At 32.0% G+C, this 21394-nt stretch overlaps 1 protein-coding gene across 1 annotated transcript in view; it reads right to left on the reverse strand.

The window, feature by feature from the left end:
- Tll1 (tolloid like 1) overlaps positions 1–21394 on the reverse strand; it is a 202924-nt gene that overhangs the window by 21076 nt on the left and 160454 nt on the right. Inside the window, exons 13-17 of the mRNA XM_027927052.2 lie at positions 18002–18197; positions 15823–15948; positions 13668–13828; positions 9872–10052; positions 1038–1163 (exon numbers count right to left, since the gene is read on the reverse strand). Of these exons, the coding sequence (XP_027782853.1) occupies positions 1038–1163; positions 9872–10052; positions 13668–13828; positions 15823–15948; positions 18002–18197 (790 nt within the window). The remainder of the gene's footprint in view (positions 1–1037; positions 1164–9871; positions 10053–13667; positions 13829–15822; positions 15949–18001; positions 18198–21394) is intronic.

A 21394-nucleotide genomic window follows, 5' to 3' on the forward strand; every position in this document is an offset into this window, starting at 1 on the left:
CTTCCATTTCTGAAGGAAAAAAAAAAATTCTGGGCCTGTTGCCCAGACTGTTGATTTAATAGCATATACTACCAAGTTACAAATATGCTCATACAGGAAAGCAGAGAGAAAAAAAAATTCCTGGTTGCATATGATCCTGTACAATGCCATTTTCTTCAAAAAAGAAAAAAAAAAGAAAGAAAGAAAACTTGCCAACTTACAATTCTAAGGTATATACAAGAAGTCCATTATCTAACTGGGATTTTAGTCAGGTCCTTCCAATGTACATACACAGAATGATGAGTAGTTATAAAAAAACTTACTTAATAATTTTCTTTTTGAAATAGGCATAAATCCAATTTAAGTAGAAAATTCCAGAGTAGACTCTCAAAGGAAGAAATAAGACCTGAATAATTATCTCCTGTTTCCATATAACTCACAGTAGCTGAGGGGAATAAAATTATTGTTTTGAAAAATCTTGGAATTTTTTTAAGACTTTGGAAACAAAATCTGGCAGGCTAGTATTGTGCTCCTAGTATGCTTGCTTTTTATTTTCTGGCCAAATCCTGACTTAAAACTTTAAATGGCATGTACCATTTTCAAATGTCTTTCCCTTGGTAGACATTTGAGCTTGATATGTCTGATATTTAAGGCACATCACTCATGAAGCTCATGTATGAGAAATTTGGGGGAGGGCTATAACACCAAATGTAAAACATTTTTCAGAAGTTCAGTTTATATATGGATAGTGTTGTAAGGTCTATTCTATAAAGACCTGAGGATAACATGTTGATTTTTGGCTACCAGATGGCTTCATAACAGCTTATGTATCTCATATACAAGTTACTCTAATGCTGCCCACATGTAACATGTAAAACCTTTTGGTAATATAATGAGGTTTCCAGTTATATTATATGGGATCTATAAACATTTCACAAAAATTTTTTAATTTTTATTTTTCAACTCATTGATATGATTAACTCTCCTTAGAAGCAGAACTTTGTTCAAATCACATGAAATTTGAGATGTTGTCAAGAAGAGGACATTTCTTTCCATACCTTCCTTGCAATCGTGTTTATTCTCATGCAGCACAAATCCGTTACGGCACTGACACATGTAGCTTCCCACTGTGTTGACGCATTCCTGCTGACACCCACCATTATCCTTAGAACATTCATCTTTGTCTAGCAAGGAAATAAACCCCATAGTTTAGTAAGTAGATTTAAAAAAAAAATGCTCTTAAAGGACAGTCACTTATTGAGGCGAGCAATGGCCAAGGGTAAACTAAGTCACAACTTTCCCTGTGTTCAACATGAAAAAAAAAATAGAAATTTAAGGTGTCTTAGTTTTACCCTTTTCTTGTTTAGCTAGGAGCCTTGTACCATGGAATGAGTTTCTGAGAATACTTGTGCTAGGATAACAACTTACAATATTCTTTCACTTCGATACTGGAGTAAAAGTTTTGAGTAGGGAAACAAAAAACAGTCAACATATCTTTTCCCAATTAATCTACACAGTGATTGTGAATTTTTAGAAATGAATTTAAAATCACTAGTAGCTTTAATGAAGGCAAGAAACAGCAGCATTTACGTAGTGGTCAAATCCTTCATTATATTAACCATGGTGTACAGACAGAGGCTAAACAAGTTTCCAAGATTTGTATATAATTGCTTTAAAAAAAAATCACTCAGTATAACTACTGTAGTTGATTTTTTTTCATTAACTTTGCAGATATGCTTGGCATTAATGAATCTGGACATTTCAAAACATTCCAAGACAGAAAAGACATCGTTAGACCATCTTAAAGATGAAAGTTAATTTATATTTTAAACAAATCTACTCTGGCAGACTAGTTTATTAATAAGTCATCCTCTAAAAAGGCTTTTAGTGTGCTAGAAGTAAAGGTTAAGATAGGAAATATGAGCTTTAGGAAATAGTCAATATATTCACTACAGGGAGAAAGCCAAACTAGATTAACAGGCAGTCGATTCAGTGACAGGCATCAGCTGTCACACTACGTTACTCAGCTGTCATCCCATGGCTGGCATGTCCCTTTAAGCCAAACTGGCAGGTTGCTCCTGACACACATATATGGTGGCATATCACTCAGAAGTTCATCACTCCCACACACAGAGAACAAAAAGGACACAGTACAGTCATGTCAGAGGTGAGATGAATTCAAATTTTTCACTGTCAGCTGATTTTGCTGGTGAGAAATAGTGAGTTCACATGCCAAACAGTTTGCTATTTTGGCTTTTATATATTTTTGTTTATTTTTTTTTAAATAATCTGCTAGCAATTTTGAAAGATGCATCTACTTTTTCCACTTTTAAAGATTGACTGCATGACAAGCACACACAGGTTACAGGATATATTCATACACTGGCAGAATATTTCAAATACATACAGGTATTCTCCAGTCTTTAAAGAATATGTAAGAATCAGTAAATTTGTGATTTATGTTTTCTCTGCCTATCCTTGCCATTTTCATGATTCTTTTAATGCTTATTATGGGAACTAAGCAAGAAAAAAATTAAATAAAGATAATTAATCTCTAAAAGAGTAACAAACACCAAACTGCATAAGAAAGCATAAATTAATAGAGAATTAACATCATAAAGTTAATTTTAGATCAATTTATCATATCTTAAACCCCATTCCCTTAACTCTAACACTGAAGATTATTGGTTATGAATTATGAATGATAAAAACAGAACGGATGGGTGGTAAATTATATTTACTATTGCTATCTTGTCACTTGGTTGCATTTCCTAATTCACATAGTTCAGCAGTAAGTTTTTAAAATATATTATTTTATCATAAGAAGCTTTAGAAAAAGCCTTCCTCATGAGTGAATATAGATAAAAATCCTCTTCATTAAATGAAAAAGGACTATTTAAAATTTTTTTTCTGGTGCTACAATTACTCTGAAATAGAAACACACTTCTTATGAAAATGTTTATATAATGATGATTTGTTGTATTTAAAATAAGACCCAATAGAATGAACTTCAGAATGTATTATGGTCAACTAGACTTTCGAGAATGGTATGAAAACCTAACAATTGTAAGCAAAGTAGCTTAGAGAACATTTGTTCCCTTTTGTAACTGACTGGTAAACAAATGGACTGCTCAAGGACCCACCCTATGGGGTGAAGTTGCCTGATTCCTCCTTTCATTGGTACCTGTCTGGATGGCCATGCATGGGAAGCACCAAAATGTTAAAAGAACACATGTATTATTACAGAATAATAATACATGTGTTCTTTTAACACACTCATGGTATAGTCAAAATAATTCCAACACATCAAACTTCATTCTAGTAGAAATATCATCTCACTAGCTAATCTTTTCAAGTGTGATTAGTTTCAGGACCTCATAGGGCATAGCTGAGCTGTAGTAGTGGTAACTGAAAGAATTCCAAGTAAAACCAATCATATTTTAATAGTTTTTTTTCAACCAATTATTCTTATTTCTGTTGTGCTGAAAAAAATAACTTTTCAAATAATATTTGGAAGAGGAGGAGGAGAAGAAAAACAGGATAAATTGAAGAACTAGAAGATGAAGCATTATTATTATATTATTATTTATGTAGTCATTATTTTCTAAGTATCCATTATTTTTTACTTTTCCAGTTTGTCTGTGTTTCCTGCCTCCCTCCATTCCCACATAGCTTGTTTCTTATTTTAGTCAAGGTCCCATGAAAGTTAAAAGTCATCAATTAGGCTGCTAGAATATATTTATGGGTTAATCTATGCTTTAGCCAAGATGCAAAACTGGACTAATCAAAATTGTAACTAAAAGCAGCAGAGGGAAGTTATCATGTCCAGAAAGGTAGCATCTAAAACTGAGCTCCTTGTGTCAAATGGTCATATGAAAAGAAAATTTCATTAAATCATTGGAATACTTAAAATGAGCCAGATGTTTTACATCATGCAGACAAAAAAAAAAAAAAAGCCCATATTTTTTTTAACTTAATAGTTTGTCTAGAAAATAGTGAATACATTGGGGTCGTTTGAAGATATTTTTAATAGAGATAATTAATTAACTATTCTAATTAAAGTAAATTCAGTTTTGGATTTTCTTTGTGAGAAACAGCAATATCATAAAAGAAAAATTCCACCAATATGTTCTGTATTTCTTACTTATGAAAGGCCATCAAACTAGCAGGGTATGGGGGAGAAACCTTAACAAGCATGATTGACTAATGTTGTCCCTTTTTCCCTCTCAGGATCTAACCTCACAGACTTTTCACAGAATGAAGAATTCAAGAAAAAGGGAAAGGGAGGAGGATGCAGAGTATTCAGCATTTCTTAAAATGTCTGCATAATCAATTAAATAATTGAGAATTCAATCAATTATTCATTTGAAATTTTCTGGCATTTTCATAGAGTAGACACACAATGAAGAAAAATTAATAGTTTTTATTAGTAGAAGAAACAAATATTTTATGAAGAGAAAAAAAAAAACACATTTATCTTCTGTAGATGGAAACGAGCCCCAGTCTTGGGAATGGACATGTCTGTTTTCCATTCTGTGTTAGATGAAGAAAAGTTCTATTATTAGGAGAAGGGAGGTGGTATTTTCCCATCAGAGCCTGTAGCATACCTCTGAGACTATCAGAGGTCATCAGTCTATGAATAATACATACTGGTTGGAACTGAAGTGGCAACCTGTAACAAGTTCTTGCAAGATTCAAAAATAAAAATTTTCTCTTTGCAGAAAGCTTCCTTATCTGTAGGAAAAAGAAGTAAACATTCCATGCAACAGAACAGCAACATATAGGAAAGCAAATATTCTCAAACCAAATCCTCAGGACTGAAATTAAGAGATACATACAGTACTCATGCACACACACAAACACAGCACACACAACATAAAACTATTCAATAAATTATCACCTTTAGAGAGCAAAGATAAAATCTGAGAGCTACAACACTGACTATAGCTCTTTCCATAAATATGCAAATATTAAATCTTACTAATATTGAAAACTTAGAAGCAGGATTCAAAACTGTATAGGAATATTGTAGTTACATTATTACTGATAATTAATCACACCAATATTTATACATTTGTTAGGGTGATATTAGATTGAATGTTATCTACAAATATCAACAACCATTCCATGAGAAAAATTGTGTAAAGAAAACAATGTTCATGAAGAAGTATGTGTGAGAGAAGATGAGTGTGTCAGTCAAAATCACTTGTAATTAGAAATATTGAAATAAAATTATTTTATCTTACTCTGCATTTTTATAGACCAAAATGAACTGGGAGAAGGCAAACTTCAGTTTCATTCTATTTTTGTCACTAAGAAAGTCACTAGGTCTATCAATAATAGTTAGATCACATTCCCATTAAATTATCCCTGAGGGAGATTGCTATTGAAAGTTTTCTTTTTCAAATTCGGTGTTCTGATTATCATAGAAGTCATTACTGAGTCTTTTCATTGTACAGGGTTGCCTAACAAAGGTGCACCCCATGCTCAATGCCCATTGCCTAAAGTTATTTCCAAATTGTGAAAGTTATAGAGAATTTTTAAAAATCCTGTCAAGTTCTCCAAATGATGCTGTTTTGCATGCACAAATTTCTACTAATACTTCTTTGGGCTCAACCTATTCTAAGAAAAATAACTTTGTTCTGAGAGGTATATAGCTAACTTTGCCTTATCACTTAAACTAGATAAACTGTATTGTGTATACCTATGCAGGCTTATACCCCTGTGTTCAAAAACGATATCACGTAAAATTGAGTTTCATTTTATCAGCATATAAAAGAAATCATTATTATTAATCTAATAACAAATCTCCTTTAGCAATTCTTGGATTAGATATCTTCTAGAAAATGCCCATGTTACTATATTCTGAATTATCTAAAAAATGAATAGACTTATAATTATAGTTAATATCCCAATAGCCTTATTTTGATATTCCTAATTTCTTTATTTTCCTAAATATCAGTTCCTTCATTTGTTTTGAAATATATATTCTGGAATCATTACAGTGCATCAAACTTTGATTTTTGTAAAGCAGGTTAAAAGCTTTTCTGCTATAAAATCCATTAACTTCCCACATTTCAAGCTATGGCATTTTCATAACTAATTTATGAAGCTTAATTAGAATTGATATATAAGGATTTCTTAGTTTCATGAACATGGAAGTGACAGAAATCATTGATGTTAATTATTCTGCTAATTAGTTCTTGGAAACATCCTTTTGATTCCATTTCTTAAATCTAAAAAATACTTATTTAAAAATCTGGGGTTATGTGTAAAAATAGATACAATCTACATGGTTATTTTATTTGATAATGGTATGTTAGAAACAGCACTATAAGTACTTTATTTCATTGCATACATTAAAATTTAAATATAGCTCTTCCTCTCTTTTGTTATGTATGACTTCAAGGAAGTTTAAATTTATTTTCAAATTGCTTTCCTTTCCAAATACTGTGGGATAACTTATCACCAAATACTGTGTTTTTTATTGTTATTGAATCCCTTTGTAATTGTTATTAGGAAAAGAATAAGAAGAAAATAATTGAACACGTTATGTTATACCCCTTGTTAAGATTATGTAAAGCCATAACTACTTTTGAAATTTTAAAACACTGGCTATAAATGTTACTATTTAAGACTAAGTTCCCATAAAATATCTTTTGATTCTTATTTTATTGTCTGTAATAAGATAATTACAAATTAACTTGTTTTGATTCACTTCTATTGATTTTTTCTTATATTAATATTGAATAACAATAAATATAAAAACTCAAAATTTTCTTCACTTACAAAAGATCAAAGTCCATCAGGCAATGTTTTGCAAATCTAGAAATATTTTTTAAGAAACAGATAGTTGAAAATATTATTTAAGGATTTTTCTTCAAAGTTACTTTATATTTAAATCAGAGAAATGCTCTGAGATAAATTGGAGTTTACTATAAGGCACGGTCTTCCCACTTTAGCAGAAGTATTTTAGTGTTTTTAAATGGTTAACTTTCAGGTTTGTATCCAGTCACATGATTAGTTATAAGCACAGTGCGTAGTTTTATACCTAGATTTCTATTAATATTTTATCATCTACAACTTTTTGCACCGTGAAGTCATTAAACTATATTTATGGTACAAGAGTCTATTTGCTGTAACTTGCTATTTTTTTTAATTGTCACACTATTTTGTCCAAATTTCTATCATTATCTCATTATATTTAAATCTTTCTTGATGTGGGGATATTTATGAGAGTCTCCCAAAAGAATGGGATTTCTTAGACAAACAGGACAGTCATGTTAATGACTCTTGATCTCTATGCCTGATTGTTTTCTAAAGAATCTGTGACAATAAAACTAATAATGCACTTTAAAAATCCCCCAATAATGGATTTTAACATTAAAAAAATCCTTCAATTTTGTTGTGAAGTATAGTATGACCGTGGTTTACATAGTTACTTTCTAATAAATGTAGTTACAATAAAATATATGATTTTTGACAAATTATTTTATGACACTTAAAGCATTATTAGAACTATTAAATAATATTTTCAATGTGAATAAACCTATTTATTAAAATGATGAACTTTTGTAGGTTATAATTTTGTAAGATTATCAGTCTAAGATCATTTAGTTATCTAAATCCTTATTTACATCCATCTCTTTAGGGTACCACAATGGTAATTTACTACAAATAGAATGTTTTTACCTTCTGTTTTCTTGAGCACACACATTCCCCACTGACAGAAACTCCCAGGAAATAAGCTGTGCAATAGGTATCATCCAGAACCATAATATTTTAAATATAAATATGGCAAAATACAAGGTCTTTTCAGTGCATCAAAAGGAACATTGAAAATTTATACTTAATGATGATTATTTCACACTTTACAAAAAAGTAATCTAATAAAGAAATGAAAAGCATATCTATTGTTTTTCAGGTCATAAGGATGTTGAATGGCACACATTCATTATTAATGCCCCTTGCAAAGGTCATAATCTGCTTTTATGGTTAAGAGAATTGTCTGTGAACCAAGACAGAATAGGGTTTAAATGCTTTGTGACCCTGAGCAATGTATTAAATCCTCAGCAGCTCATCTTTCAAATAAACATAGAAATGAACATACCAATATAATATGAATGTCCAGAGTTTAGTTTCCTCCTGAACTTCATTGTTCATTTTATTTAACTACCTTCATTCCATCAGTATAAGCTAGATTCTTCTAAAATAAAATAAATACTGCATGTAGCATGTGTGTGTGTGTTTAAATACTAAAAACAGATAGTTTTTTAAATGATTGTATTAGTGAACATGACTTATAGCAAATAAGTTGCTTAGTATTACTGAGATACTCAGCTAATATTGCAAAGCATCACTACACAGAGAAAACAATAAAACCTATTATCTTCTCAAGTGATAAAAGTACCATCTGCATTCATGTTTGTATTCTAAGAATTTTAAAAGCACATTTATATTGCACTAGTAGTGTTCTAAAGATTCAGATAAATAATCTGGCTTTTTATTTGGAAAATTTTGTCTGACCAAAAATAACAGAAAGTGATTTTAATTGTTGTGAGAATTGTTAAATTTAATCATAATTTGAATTCAGTATGTATAGTATGTATTTTTAAAGAATCTTGAAGTATGTGACCAAGGTAATGTGCAAAGGAATACTTTGAATTTTATGATAAAATTGCATTGCTTCATAATTTCACTTTTAAAAATAACTATTTAGATGGCTTGAGGTAAGTAGCTTTGTCTCTACCATGTCCATGATATTTATACAATAGTGAAGTCTAAGAAAGTCTCTTTTATTAAAATAAGATATTCACATTCTACTTTTAAGAATATAAATCTTAAATAAATGCCTAAGAAGAATTTTTAAAAGGTAATTAAATCTGTGAGAAGGCAAGCGAACAAGAGCAAGTAAGCTGAGACCCATTGTATTTTGAATGCACTTTTATGTCTGAATTGGAACTCAATGGAGCTTGTGAACCATTAACTTCAATTACCCCCCAAATCCAAAACAAACCCTGGACATTGTAAATCTCATTAATTTTAAACTCAGGGGGACTGGAGTAAATGGACTTCGAATTAACTCAATCCAAATTACCTAATATTAAAGCATAATTAGAATTTAGTTGCTTTAAATTATTTGCTAGCTTTGTGCAAAGGCAGAATAGATTCCTATACTGAGGTTTATTACAATATTATCTGTTCTTGAAGTTTTGAAATATTGTTTTTATAATGAATCATTCTGAGATTGAGAAACTAGGGAAATTTCATGTTTCTATATGTTTTTGTAAAATTGGGCAAGTTTTTATTTATTGTATTTTGAATTGGTTGCCAATTTCCAAACACAGAAGTATAAAACATTAAGTATACCCCATCCTATGTTATTTGTAATAAAATTATAGTTCCATATTTCTCAGCTACAATCATGCCTGTAGCAACAAGGCAAATATGATGTTGTTACTGGCCTAAAGATAAGAATGTAAATATAGCAATAACAAGAAGAAATATGCTGCAAAATGAAAGAGTCTAAAAATAAGAACACATTTTCCAAAAAAAAAAAAAAATGTTGAAAAATATTCCACTGTCTATTAGTCTGGTATCATTATTCCCATATATCTGTAACAACTAGTCACTGCTTGGAAGTATTATATCATTATTTTTGTGTTATTTGTACCAGACTTTATTTATACAAAATCTAATCATTTTGGGTCAACCTTTCATCAGTGCTCCTTTTATTAATATCTTATGCAAAAAATGTCAATAGTAGGATAAATCATCATTTATTCTTTGTGCTTCCAAGTTTATCAACAGTAAACTGTGAAGGAAAGATCATAAACTTAAGCCAATCCATGTTGATCAGTAACATACACATACAACATGTTAATACTTATACCTGAGAAAAAATGTGCTTTGAAGCCTTTCTTGGATACGGTATTGTCAGATTTGAACTCAATCCTCATGTTGTTGTACTGGGATGTGATCACTTCCGGCACTTCTGCGCCACAGAATTTACCATGCAGTTTAGAGTCAGAGGAAAGACCACTCCAGATCTCCACATAATCGTATTTGCATACCTTGAAAAAAAAAAAAACACAGTGGTCCTAGTCACTAGACCAATGGTACCAGATGATTGACATTTATTTGAGAAGTATATCATGTTTTTACCTGTTTACTCCCATGGTAGTCAAACTGGAAATGACAGGTTAAAGAAAATCAAGAACATGGTTCAACTCTGAGATAAAAAGTATGAAAGATAGAGAATAATTTTGTTGTGAATGTCTTCTAGATTGTATATACACTGACATGCTTGTTTCTTTCTGGCAAGTGACTATTTTTTCAAAAAAGACAAAATCATAAGGAGAATTCAGATGAATATTTGTTGAGATGATGGTGGTGATGGGCAGAAGAGCAGCAGTTTGTCACTTTTTCATTTTTTTAAAAAACTTTTTATTTATTTATTTATTTAATTTACCAAGGATTCGACTCAGGGACACTTGACCACTGAGCCACATCCCCAGCCCTATTTTGTATTTTATTTAGAGACAGGGTCTCACCGAGTTGCTTAGCCCCTCGCTGTTGCTGAGGCTGGCTTTGAACTTGCAATCCTCCTGCCTCAGCCCCCTGAGCTGCTGGGATTACAGGTGTGCACCACTACTCCTGGCTTCATTCTCTGATTTTTTTTAATTGCTTTAAATTTCAAAAGGAACTGCAAAGGTATTTATATAGTATTCTATTTTCTACAAAACATGGCAGGTCATGTGCATAATATTAGTATAATATTATATAATATAATATTAGATTGAGTCTATCAAACACTAGCAACAGAAATAATCCTTTTTCCATTGTAGAGATGAGAAAACTGAGGTTCAGAATATTTTTTAAATATAACTTGTCCAAAATATAGTTATCAAACATGGAGTATGGGGGTGGACAGAGTCTGGCTTAGTCCTGTTCTGTGTCATGGAAATATGACATTCTGATCATAACAACACCATTACTCACTTTCAAAGGGAAAGACAGACCCCCTTGGTATATAATTTAAAAAGTCAGTTTCCTTTCAAATTTATGAAAATTACTGTTTCTTAATTTTTCCAAGTTTGTAGGTATTTAGTATTTGTAGGTTTGCAGCTGGATCACAAACCAATAGCAATTCTGTTCAGTGGAATGGAGGCAGGAATATATACCAAATTGAGATCTACTCATTCTGATTTATATGTAATACACTAACAATACCCAAATGGAAGAAGGAAAGTGAGTGCCAGGTAGTCTTAAGCAATTTATGGCTCTCAAATGTTCCATGATACACTTTTCCAAAGTTCCAATAGGGCACATTCTAAAGAACACATCTTACATGAATGACCTTATTACATAAATGTGTAATTAGAAAGGTTTAACAGTGCACACGATTGAACCCTGGGGCATGATGTGTTCTTTGAACTATGTCAACTCAAATTACTGGTGATATTAATTAGGTGATAAATAAGCAAAATGATGCTAGGAAAAATGAGATAACTTTTCTACTTACTTTGTTAAAACTGAGGTTTTTGTTTAAAGATGTCTCCAGTATATTATAGGAGGATACTTATAGGGCTAAAGTTCTTTGCCATTGACTTTCCTTTGGTATCTCAGTATAAAGAAGAAAATAATTAAGGTTTAAACTTAACCCAATATTCTGAAATTCAAGTGTTTGCTCAGGCCTCTGATTATAACAGCATAGATATGCAGAAAACATGGAGAATTCTGTGATGGCTTCTCACAGGGTACCACCACTATAAACAGAGTTCTGGGATATGTTTAAATAAAGTTTGTAAAGGGTCCTTATGTGAACTATGACCATTATTATGAGAACAATGCTTTTAGAAGACAGTGCCCCATTTATGTAAATTACTGCCCTCCTTCATCCTGAATATAAATCTCTCACTAGTCTTCTCAGAAACATGTACCAATTAATGAATTCAAAATATCTCACTTGCTGCAACTAATAGCTTTAGGGAAAACTATGAGAGTAGAAGTCATTCAATACTCAGTTCATATCAAATCACAGGAATTGATAGAGAAATTCCATTTTCAAGAATTGTAACTCAATAAAAGCTTTTCCAAAAATACCATAAAAAATTTCTCTTCATTTTAACATTTCCCCAAATTTGAAGTAGTCATAAAAGGAAAAAGATGTTCCATGTGGATAAAATATATTAAAAGGATAAACTGCAGTGTATCCCATCATAAAACTCACACATAATGTTAAAAAATAATCTCAAAAGATACACTGAGTTTTAAGATTCTACAATTATCTAAAGTATATAAATTCAGACTTTAGTCTTCTTTAAAGGGGAACGAAAGTCATCTATCTATTGTCACAAAACCCTAGAAAGAGATTTTTAAAATGCACAGAAGTACTTTGGCTACTATAGACAGAAAACAGATTAAAAAGAAGGAACAAATAGGAGGTTAAAAAAAGAACAGGCAAAGATAAGTATATAAAAGCAAAGTTATATGTAAAGTCCACAAATGTTCCCAACAATGATTGTCCCAGATATATTTCTGTTCTTACACTTTGTGTTTTGACAGAAATATAACAAAGATAAAATAATTTTTATGAATGTTATCATGTTTAGAAGTGTTGAATCATGTTCATTGAAGAGTAAGCAAAACTGAAATGCAGAAAAAAAATAAGAACAGAAAGTAAGAATGATCAAACAAAACAAGTGTTTATCATGTTTTCTCTTGAATTAAATCAGCATTGACCAGGATATTTTTTTGAAATATTCTTATTTCCGAGTTTGGCAGCCCATTTGAATTTAGTGTGTGTTTAGTGTCTATTAGCACAAAGGATTTTTCAAATAAATGATCTCACTTATTTTAATGTGACCACCTGACAGAAAACTGTATCTTTGCAATGTATGCTATATTTTGTAAAGAAAAGATAGTGTCAACTAAGTACAAATGTTACTGAGGCTAAAAAACAAATATTCCTTTTCTTTTCTTTCGCAGTGCTGGGCAGTGAACTCAGCCAGTGAGCACAGTAGGTATGCAGCCTACCACTGAGCCACATCCCCAGCCCGTTCCCTTATCGATGAACCAGGAGCAAAATTCATAATGAAATGCCACACAGAGAAGAGAACAGAACTACAATGTATCACTGTCCCTGGGACAATGATTATTGGGACTATTTGTGGGCTTTATACATAATTTTGTTTATGCATATCAATATTTGCCTCTTCTTGTTTTTAACCTCCAATTTTTCCTTCTTTCTAATTATTATTTCTCTTAATTCTTCATTAATGGAATATATCCATTCCTACAAAATGTTCCACATTCTCCCATACTTATATTTTTGTGTGGATCCTGATGTTATTTTTTTTAAAGAAAGTCTATGTGGCATGAAGTTGACCTTAAATACTCTATAATTATTTAATAAATCAGGAAAATAGTGTGTATTAAATCTGCTGAATAAAAACTCCCTCTGGCTGATTTTCAATCTCCCAGAAATTGTCTAAAATATCATCCAACATCAACAACAATTATAATCAGTTGCAGAAATGAGCAACAGAACAAAGAAACATTACAACACCTACATCATTATGATAGATCCTTTTTTTCTTTTCCTTTTTCTTTTTTTAATCTTTGCCAGTTTGCCTTAGTAATTCCCAAAGTATGATTCAAATGCATGGTATGTATGGTTCACTTACTTCATTTCCTTCTAATTCAAAAAACTCAAACTTCATAGAAATTCTGTATTGAGTTGGTGCAACCACTTGCCACACACAGTTTTTGTTGGGAGGGTACTCTTTAGGCCAGCCGGGGGTAGTGATGGTGCCATTGAGCTTGGATAGAAGTCCTCCACAAGCAGCTAAAAAGAAGGAAAAGGTTTGCTTAATAACATCACCCTCTTATGACCCCCTTTTCCACTGGTATCTCAACATCCCAACGTTAAATTTCAACCATCTTCAGGATTTCAAAATTTAATAACTGCACTCTCTGCTCCTTAGCTTTTAATACAACTATTTTAATCATCAAATCCCATTTATAAATTGCTATCTTATAGCTTTAGAACAAAGTAGATTATGACTGTACTACCACATTTTAAATCACTTGAAAGTTGGTCAAGCAATATAAAATGGGTTTCTTAACTTTTAAATGAGTATAATGACTACCATAGTGTCTTGGCTACTATAGAATTAAGAAAAAAACATATTTTTTCAAGAATTGATAAGGCTGTTGTGGGAATTAAGAAATGTGCATCGATAGATAGATATCATAATACAGTTTCATGGCAATAAGACCAAAATCAATTATTTATTTTCTCAAACTATTTTTTTCCAAAACAAGTAATGCTATTATCTAAGCTAACAAGCAAGATAAATTGCGGTAAACAGAACATACTTGTTCCAAAAAAAAAAATCTACTTAACAACTGGTTTTCTTTCCTTTGGGATGATCTATTTATATTTCTTCTCTTTCCTATTGATACCAAAATTTGCAAAATCATGTTTTCCAAGAGCAAGTTGAGAGAAAAGGACATATATTGTACACAGTATAATTAATTAACTCCTAGGGAGTCCAGAGTTACATAAAGATAACTGGCCTCTTTCTTTGCCTTTGTGCACATATGCATGTGCATACATATTGCCATATTCATAAGTATGCAAAAATACTACCTGAACATTCACTTTTATCAGTTTTTGGCAAATGACCATGAAGTAAAATGTTTGTTTCTAGGACCCACATATAAATAATGGTCATGTTCTTTTATGATTGATATACATTGTTCTCTTCTGAAATAATACTGCATCTACTTTGTAACTATGTCATTTTCATTCTAGGAGAGGAGGATTAGTGGTTTAACAGGTAGGATGGAGACTTTTGAAAGCCAGACAAAGTTCAAACTCACAAGAAGAAATAGGGAGACTGATTTTTTTTTTTTTTTTAAGAAATAGGCCATCAAGGGTGTGACACTTATTCCTTAAGCAAATAGTTTTGCTGCTTTTGCCACTTTCATCCTGTTACAGACACAGTGGAGAACAAGGTGCTCACTTTCCAGAGACTTGCTTCTTGGTGAGCAAAACCAAAAATAAATTAGTACATGAATACAAATAATAGTAAATTGCTACAAGTTCTAGGTAGATAAATTTAACAGAATTTTTAAAGAGAGATAAAATAGAAATTGACCATAGGAAGGAAGAGCAGTCAATTTCTTCCGTCTGTTAATGAAGGTCTGTAAGAGGGTGGAGGAGAGAAGGTGAAAAAGAGGAAGCTTTAAATTCTTAGGAAAGGGATCTTAAGCCATGGGAATAAAACACTGTATGGCAAACCTCACGTTAGAGTGTGAAGGGAAAATGCAGAAAATCATGACAAGTGATGATTTAAGAAATCATATATTCATAAAATGTGCATTTAGCTTTATGCTAAATGCTTTGCTCTGACTGTGCTAGATGTTAAAGATACAAAGATGGTTCAGATTCTGGCTTGTCATCTTAATAAGGGAGACATTCATAGACTATGTTAAAAAAAAGATTAAAACAATGATGAATAGACCAATGGATAGATGCATGGAGGGATGGATACAAAACTAGATCTAGATAGAGATAGAAATCAATATGTATGTATGTATGTATCTATATCTATCCATCCATCCATCCATCCATCCATCTATCCATTATGGGTCTGGTGACCAAAGAAGAAAGGGACTGATCTCTAACAAGAATCCAGGCAAAGATTCACAGCAGCCCTGACTGTGAGTGGAGTGAACATGAAGGAAAGAGAGAGACAAGAGAATGAGAATACATGAAGGAAAGGGATGGGCAGGGGTCTCCAGGCAGGCAGCACTGTGGCAATCCAGCCCTACCCTCACAGCTTCTCCGGTCAGGCCCCAGTTCGTAGCCAGGCTCGCAGGCGCACTGGTAGCTGCCCAGAGTGTTCAGACAGCGCTGCTCACAGCCTCCTTGGTCAGGTTTGGCACACTCGTCCTCCTCTATAAAAATGGTGAGAGATACAGAACAAGTAGAGCGTTTTGTCTTTACATGGTAGGGTGCAAAAATTTTTGTAAATATGATGCTTAATGGCTCTAAATAAAACAAAGACGATTCATTTCTTTAGGAAAGGAGCAGGAACAATGTATAAGCCCTTGATGGATCACACAGAAGGCTCATGTTGCTGTAACCTCCTAAGAATTGTGGAAGAACCAAGAGGAAACTAGGACAGGGTCAATGGAACAGTACCTTCTCCAAGACACAGTGTGTGTGTTTGTGGGTTGTTTTTTTTTTTTCCCCTGAATTTCAGGTCAAATGAGACTGTCAAATCTTAGAGGTTGTTCAGAATGAAACAGAAAAACTTACTGAAAAAGCATAGTTTCCCTATTAATTTCATAGTATAATTTGCTAGATGAATCTCAAAAAATGATTCTAGGGGCTTCTGAAATATAGTTCAGTGATAGAGTACAAGCTTAGCATGTGTGAGACCAGCCGGGAGAAATCTTCAGCATCATACACACACACACATAAAATTATTCCTTCATACTGGAGATTGAACCCAGGGGTGCTCTGACACTGAGTTAAAACTCCATCTCTTTGTATTTTTTATTTTGAGACAGGGTCTCACTAAGTTGCAGAAGGTCTTGCTAAGTTGCTGAGTCTGGCCTCAAACTTGCCATTCTCCTGCTTTAGCCTCCCATTACAGGCATAAAAAGTTTTTTAAAAAAATATCATTATTAAGAAATATAATGTGGCAAATATATTATAAATTAATATTCTTACAAAAAAATAACTTAAAAGTTGACTGGATCTCTTTAAAGTGTTTACTATAAATACTTATATTCACTGTTTCTTATAAGGACATTTTGATGTATAACATAATAATTCAATATTTTCACAAATGCATATGCTACTTAAATTGTATATGAAAATGTCTGAAAAATAGATACTATTTTTAAAAATGTATATGACAGAATACTCCATATCTTGCTTTCCAGAAATAACTTAATGTGAATTAGGCAAATTGTAAATATCCTCTGGTGAAATTATCTGTCAGCAAAACACTAAGTATTTTTTGATAACCAAATACACATAAATATCACAGGAAAAATGTTTGGCAGCCCATTTTTTTTCTGTGAAATATAACACATACAGAAAAATTTTACACTTTGATGGATCCATATAGTTAGAGCATCAAGTTTTTCTGTATTTCAATTCATATGATGAATACTTAAGTAACTCTCAGGGAAAATTCATTTACTGTTGTTCTTGAAATAAGGAAAATATTTAGATGTCTATCAATAAAATTTGACATATACATATTGATTGCTTCATTTATCCTATAAAAAGCAGTGTAGAGATAATTGTTTGCTCCACCCATAGGAAATTTTATTCAACAATGACACACTTAATATAAATGTCTACGAATTTCCCGTAGCATATTTGATGTTTCTATTTACATAAAAGTAGTTTTCATTTTACCTTCATAAAATACATCAAATATGTGAGATAAAAATAAAAATGCAGTTATGCAATTCAAAATTAAAGCTGATCAGCAATAATTCTTTGTCATAAAGACATTTTAGGCATCAGAATAATTCGCTAAAGAAGATGTAAATTCTTTCCATTGTGGAAGAACACCATTCTGGAAGTGATTCTTTAGACATGCTGGCACTTGGAGATAAACTGATGTGTCAACTGATGTGTCAATAAATTCCCTTCTGGTTACGGATTTTTTTTTTATTACATGTACTCATGTACTGTAAATATTTTCTTCCTTTCTGTATATCCCTTTCTGGATTTTGTTATTTTGACTATTTCATAAAGAACATATGGTAGCCATCCTAACAGCGTCTCTGCCCTGTGCTATGAAGTTCCAAACTCCAGTATTTCACTAGTTACCTTTCTCATTAAAATTCACCAAATATCTTTATAAACAGTGCATACTTCAACTTTTAATACAACCACAGGCCAGTTTTCCCCCAACTTTAAGATCAATAATACAATTCTCCCTGAAAAAAAAAAATCTCATGTTTGCACATTACTGCAAATTACCTTTGAAAAAGTTAGCAGCAAACCCTGCCTTATTCACAGTCCCATCAGAAACGAATTTCATCCACAAGGTATTGGAGGTAGATCTTATGTCTTCAGGTTTATCATAACCACAGAAACGACCTATCACAGGGCTATTATCGCTGTTTCCATCTCGAACTTCTAGGTAGTCATAGGCACAGTTGTCATGTCTTTCGATCTACAACAGTAAAAATGTGTGAACATGACCTCATTAATACATAAAACAATTTTATAAGATTATTATGTACTCTCAGTGCCATAGAACTGATTTGTTAATACAAAAGTTACTTAAGTGAATGCAGTAAGTATTTCTCATAAGTGCACATGTTGCATTTGAATAAAGGACTTTTAAAATCATAAAATTGTATGGAAATATAACCATGTGGGTTAGGGTCAGTAGGAAAATCTGAATAAAAAATCTGATAACATGTGATGACAGTTCTTCCTTGTGTATAACATTCTTTATCCATAATCAGCATGGCTAGGTATAGAAAGACTTCTATCTTGTAGAATCAGCAGTGGTTTCTATTTAAAAAAAAAAAAAAAAAAGGTCTTACTAAATTGCTTAGGGCTTCACTTAGTTGCTGAGTCTGGCTTTGAACTTGTGATCCTCTGGCACAGCCTCCCAAATCTCTGGGATTACAGGCATGTGCCACCATATTTGGCTGGCTTTCTTTTTCTCAAGGTAACATGGTCTTGTCTGGATGAGCCCTTTTACATTGACACACTCTTTATAACCCCCATAATTTCCCTTTCCTTAATGACTAAATGCAAATATTAGATCAGAATGTCAGCCTGACTCTTGTTCATGAACCTGACACTTCATAGAGTACACTTGTTCATGAATAATCTGGCCCTTAGCTTCTAAAAACAACAGAACAAAAAATGTACAAATTACTATAAAAATAATAAGACAAATTCTGAATAAAATTTTTACTTTTAACATTTTTTTCATAAAAATCGGGTATTATCCTTGAAGTCTCAACTGTTTATTAGGTATTTGAAGTTGTAAAGGAAAGGCATCCATAATTTAAAAACCATTAACACTATTACATCTTGTCAACTACTATTCAACATATAATTCATTAGTTGATGGATTTCTCCCATTATAAAACTAATATCAGAAATTCTATTTATTCTGGAATTAGATTCATTCATAGAATTACAATCTGAATGCATGAAACTGCTGATATAGTTGGTTGAAAACTCCCTTTCCCAATCCATCAATGCATTACCAGTGATAGTCTTCAAAACAAGTAGCATAAAGACAACCAGGAAATAAATTTATTAGAAGCACAAATTTAGATGTAAGAGTATGTGCTATATTTGCCATTTTCTTTCCTGCAACCACAAAAGAGAATTCATTCATTTTTTCAACAAACATTCAGGACCTACTCTCAGCTAGGTACTCTTCAAAATTTGGTGTATACCATTTAGCAAAATATAAGAACTTTGCCCTTCTGTATCTTACATTCTTCTAGTGGGAAGATGGAAAAGCAATAAGAGTACGTAATCAAAAAATATCAGAATATATTAGAAAGTGCCAAGTTCCATGAAAAAATATGAAACAAGGTAAGGAGTATGAGAATTGGGAATGGGGTAGTGGTAGTAATTCTTAGTGATATTAAAGGGTAGGGGGTCACTGAGCATGTGAATCATAAATGCACACATTTTTCCTAAAAACAAAAGAAAAAAAATCAACACTAAACAGTAACAAGAATGCAGATGAAAAACCAACTATCTATCCTCAGCTGCTTAGAGCAACATAGAATAAACTGCCCCAATTCATAAATCATATTGGAAAAGGGTAGGAAAAGAACAAGACAAAAGAGGAAAGGAATTGAAAATGCACAAGAAAAAAACTCCTTGCAGGAGAAGGTCCTTTAATAAAAATTAAATCATATTCATATTAAAAGGCATGCTAGAATACAAATTAGTAAGCTAATTGCAAAGGTCTTACAATTAGTATTTTAAGACAACAGTTGCATTTAAAATTGTACTACTCACAGGGAAACAAAATAGACACTATTAAAAATGAAAAAAAAATTTTTCAATGATTAAAAAGAAATTGATATTTCCCTGTCCATCATACACTCAGTCCTTTTAATCAATAAACAATAGATCGCTTTAAATTTTAATTTCTAATATATTCACTGCTTAAACCTGAATATTTAAATATGTTATATACAAAGTGTAGATATTCAGATATTCCATGGTTAAATGTATAAAAATGTCTAACTTTAGGACTAATTATACTAGTACCTACTTATGGATTTCATTTTATTTATATACTAAATATTATGTACCTGGTATTAGGAGGTAACACAGGAGAAATATGGACTGCATACTCACATAACAGTGTTTTACTGATCGAGTTGTTTAGAAATGAAATGTGCCTTTTATCTATATGAACTTAACATATTTAGAAATGCATTATGCCTCACACCAACCCTAGATCTCCTCTCAAAGATTGGATGATGGTGTTTGTATACCTTTCCAGTTTAAACCTGTGTGGAAGGCAAGTACAATGAATGTGATTCACTGCTATTAATTATAATTATTCTTCGTCAAGTGCACCTACTTGACGAATGAAAGCATAAGTGAAATTGTGAGTCATTTTTATGTCATTTGTGCAATATTTTCTCCACCTGTGCCATATCACTTCATCAATGGATATATATAATAAATGTGCTGAAGATACAAAGTGAATTAAGTCCACTGATGTCATGCCAATAACACTAAGCTTCTTGAAAAAAGAAACAACAAAGTTGATGATATATAAAAGCAATAAATAAAAAAGAAAAAGCAGTTTCTCCTTGAATTAAAACATGGACACAGTTCAAAGAGCTGAGAGTCAGGTGCAATGTCATGCACAATCACACACATAAGAAATATGTTTTGTAATAATGATGCTGATTTATTACACACTTTAATGTAATCAGAGCATAATCTACAAATGAAAGTGGCAAGTTTATCACAAAGTGAACAGACCCAATATGTCATAAAGAATACAGTGAAAGTGATAGTAAGTTCTGAACATAAACGATACTTGAAATAGGTCCAAATACACAAAAAAGGAATAACACCACCAAAGGCCAGCCAGAGGGGTTAGTGTTACATTTCATTACTCAGTGGGGATCTCTACCTTTAATAGCCAGTTAGAGAACTAAGAAAAAAGTGAGTTTTACTGTTTAGCAAAAAGTAAAATGAATTAAATTGGGCTAAAAGTGGTCAACCTCTCATTTTAAAACCACCAATTTGTACAGAGCTTCTTGAGCTGTTCTTGCAAATGAACTCTAACACTGAAGGAAAGCCAGTCCAAGAGGAAGGGGCCAGACCCAGGCTTTGCATCCAACATACATTATACAAAATAGT

The sequence above is a fragment of the Marmota flaviventris genome, chromosome 3, assembly GCF_047511675.1.
Source record: "Marmota flaviventris isolate mMarFla1 chromosome 3, mMarFla1.hap1, whole genome shotgun sequence".
Taxonomy (NCBI): Eukaryota; Metazoa; Chordata; class Mammalia; order Rodentia; family Sciuridae; genus Marmota; species Marmota flaviventris.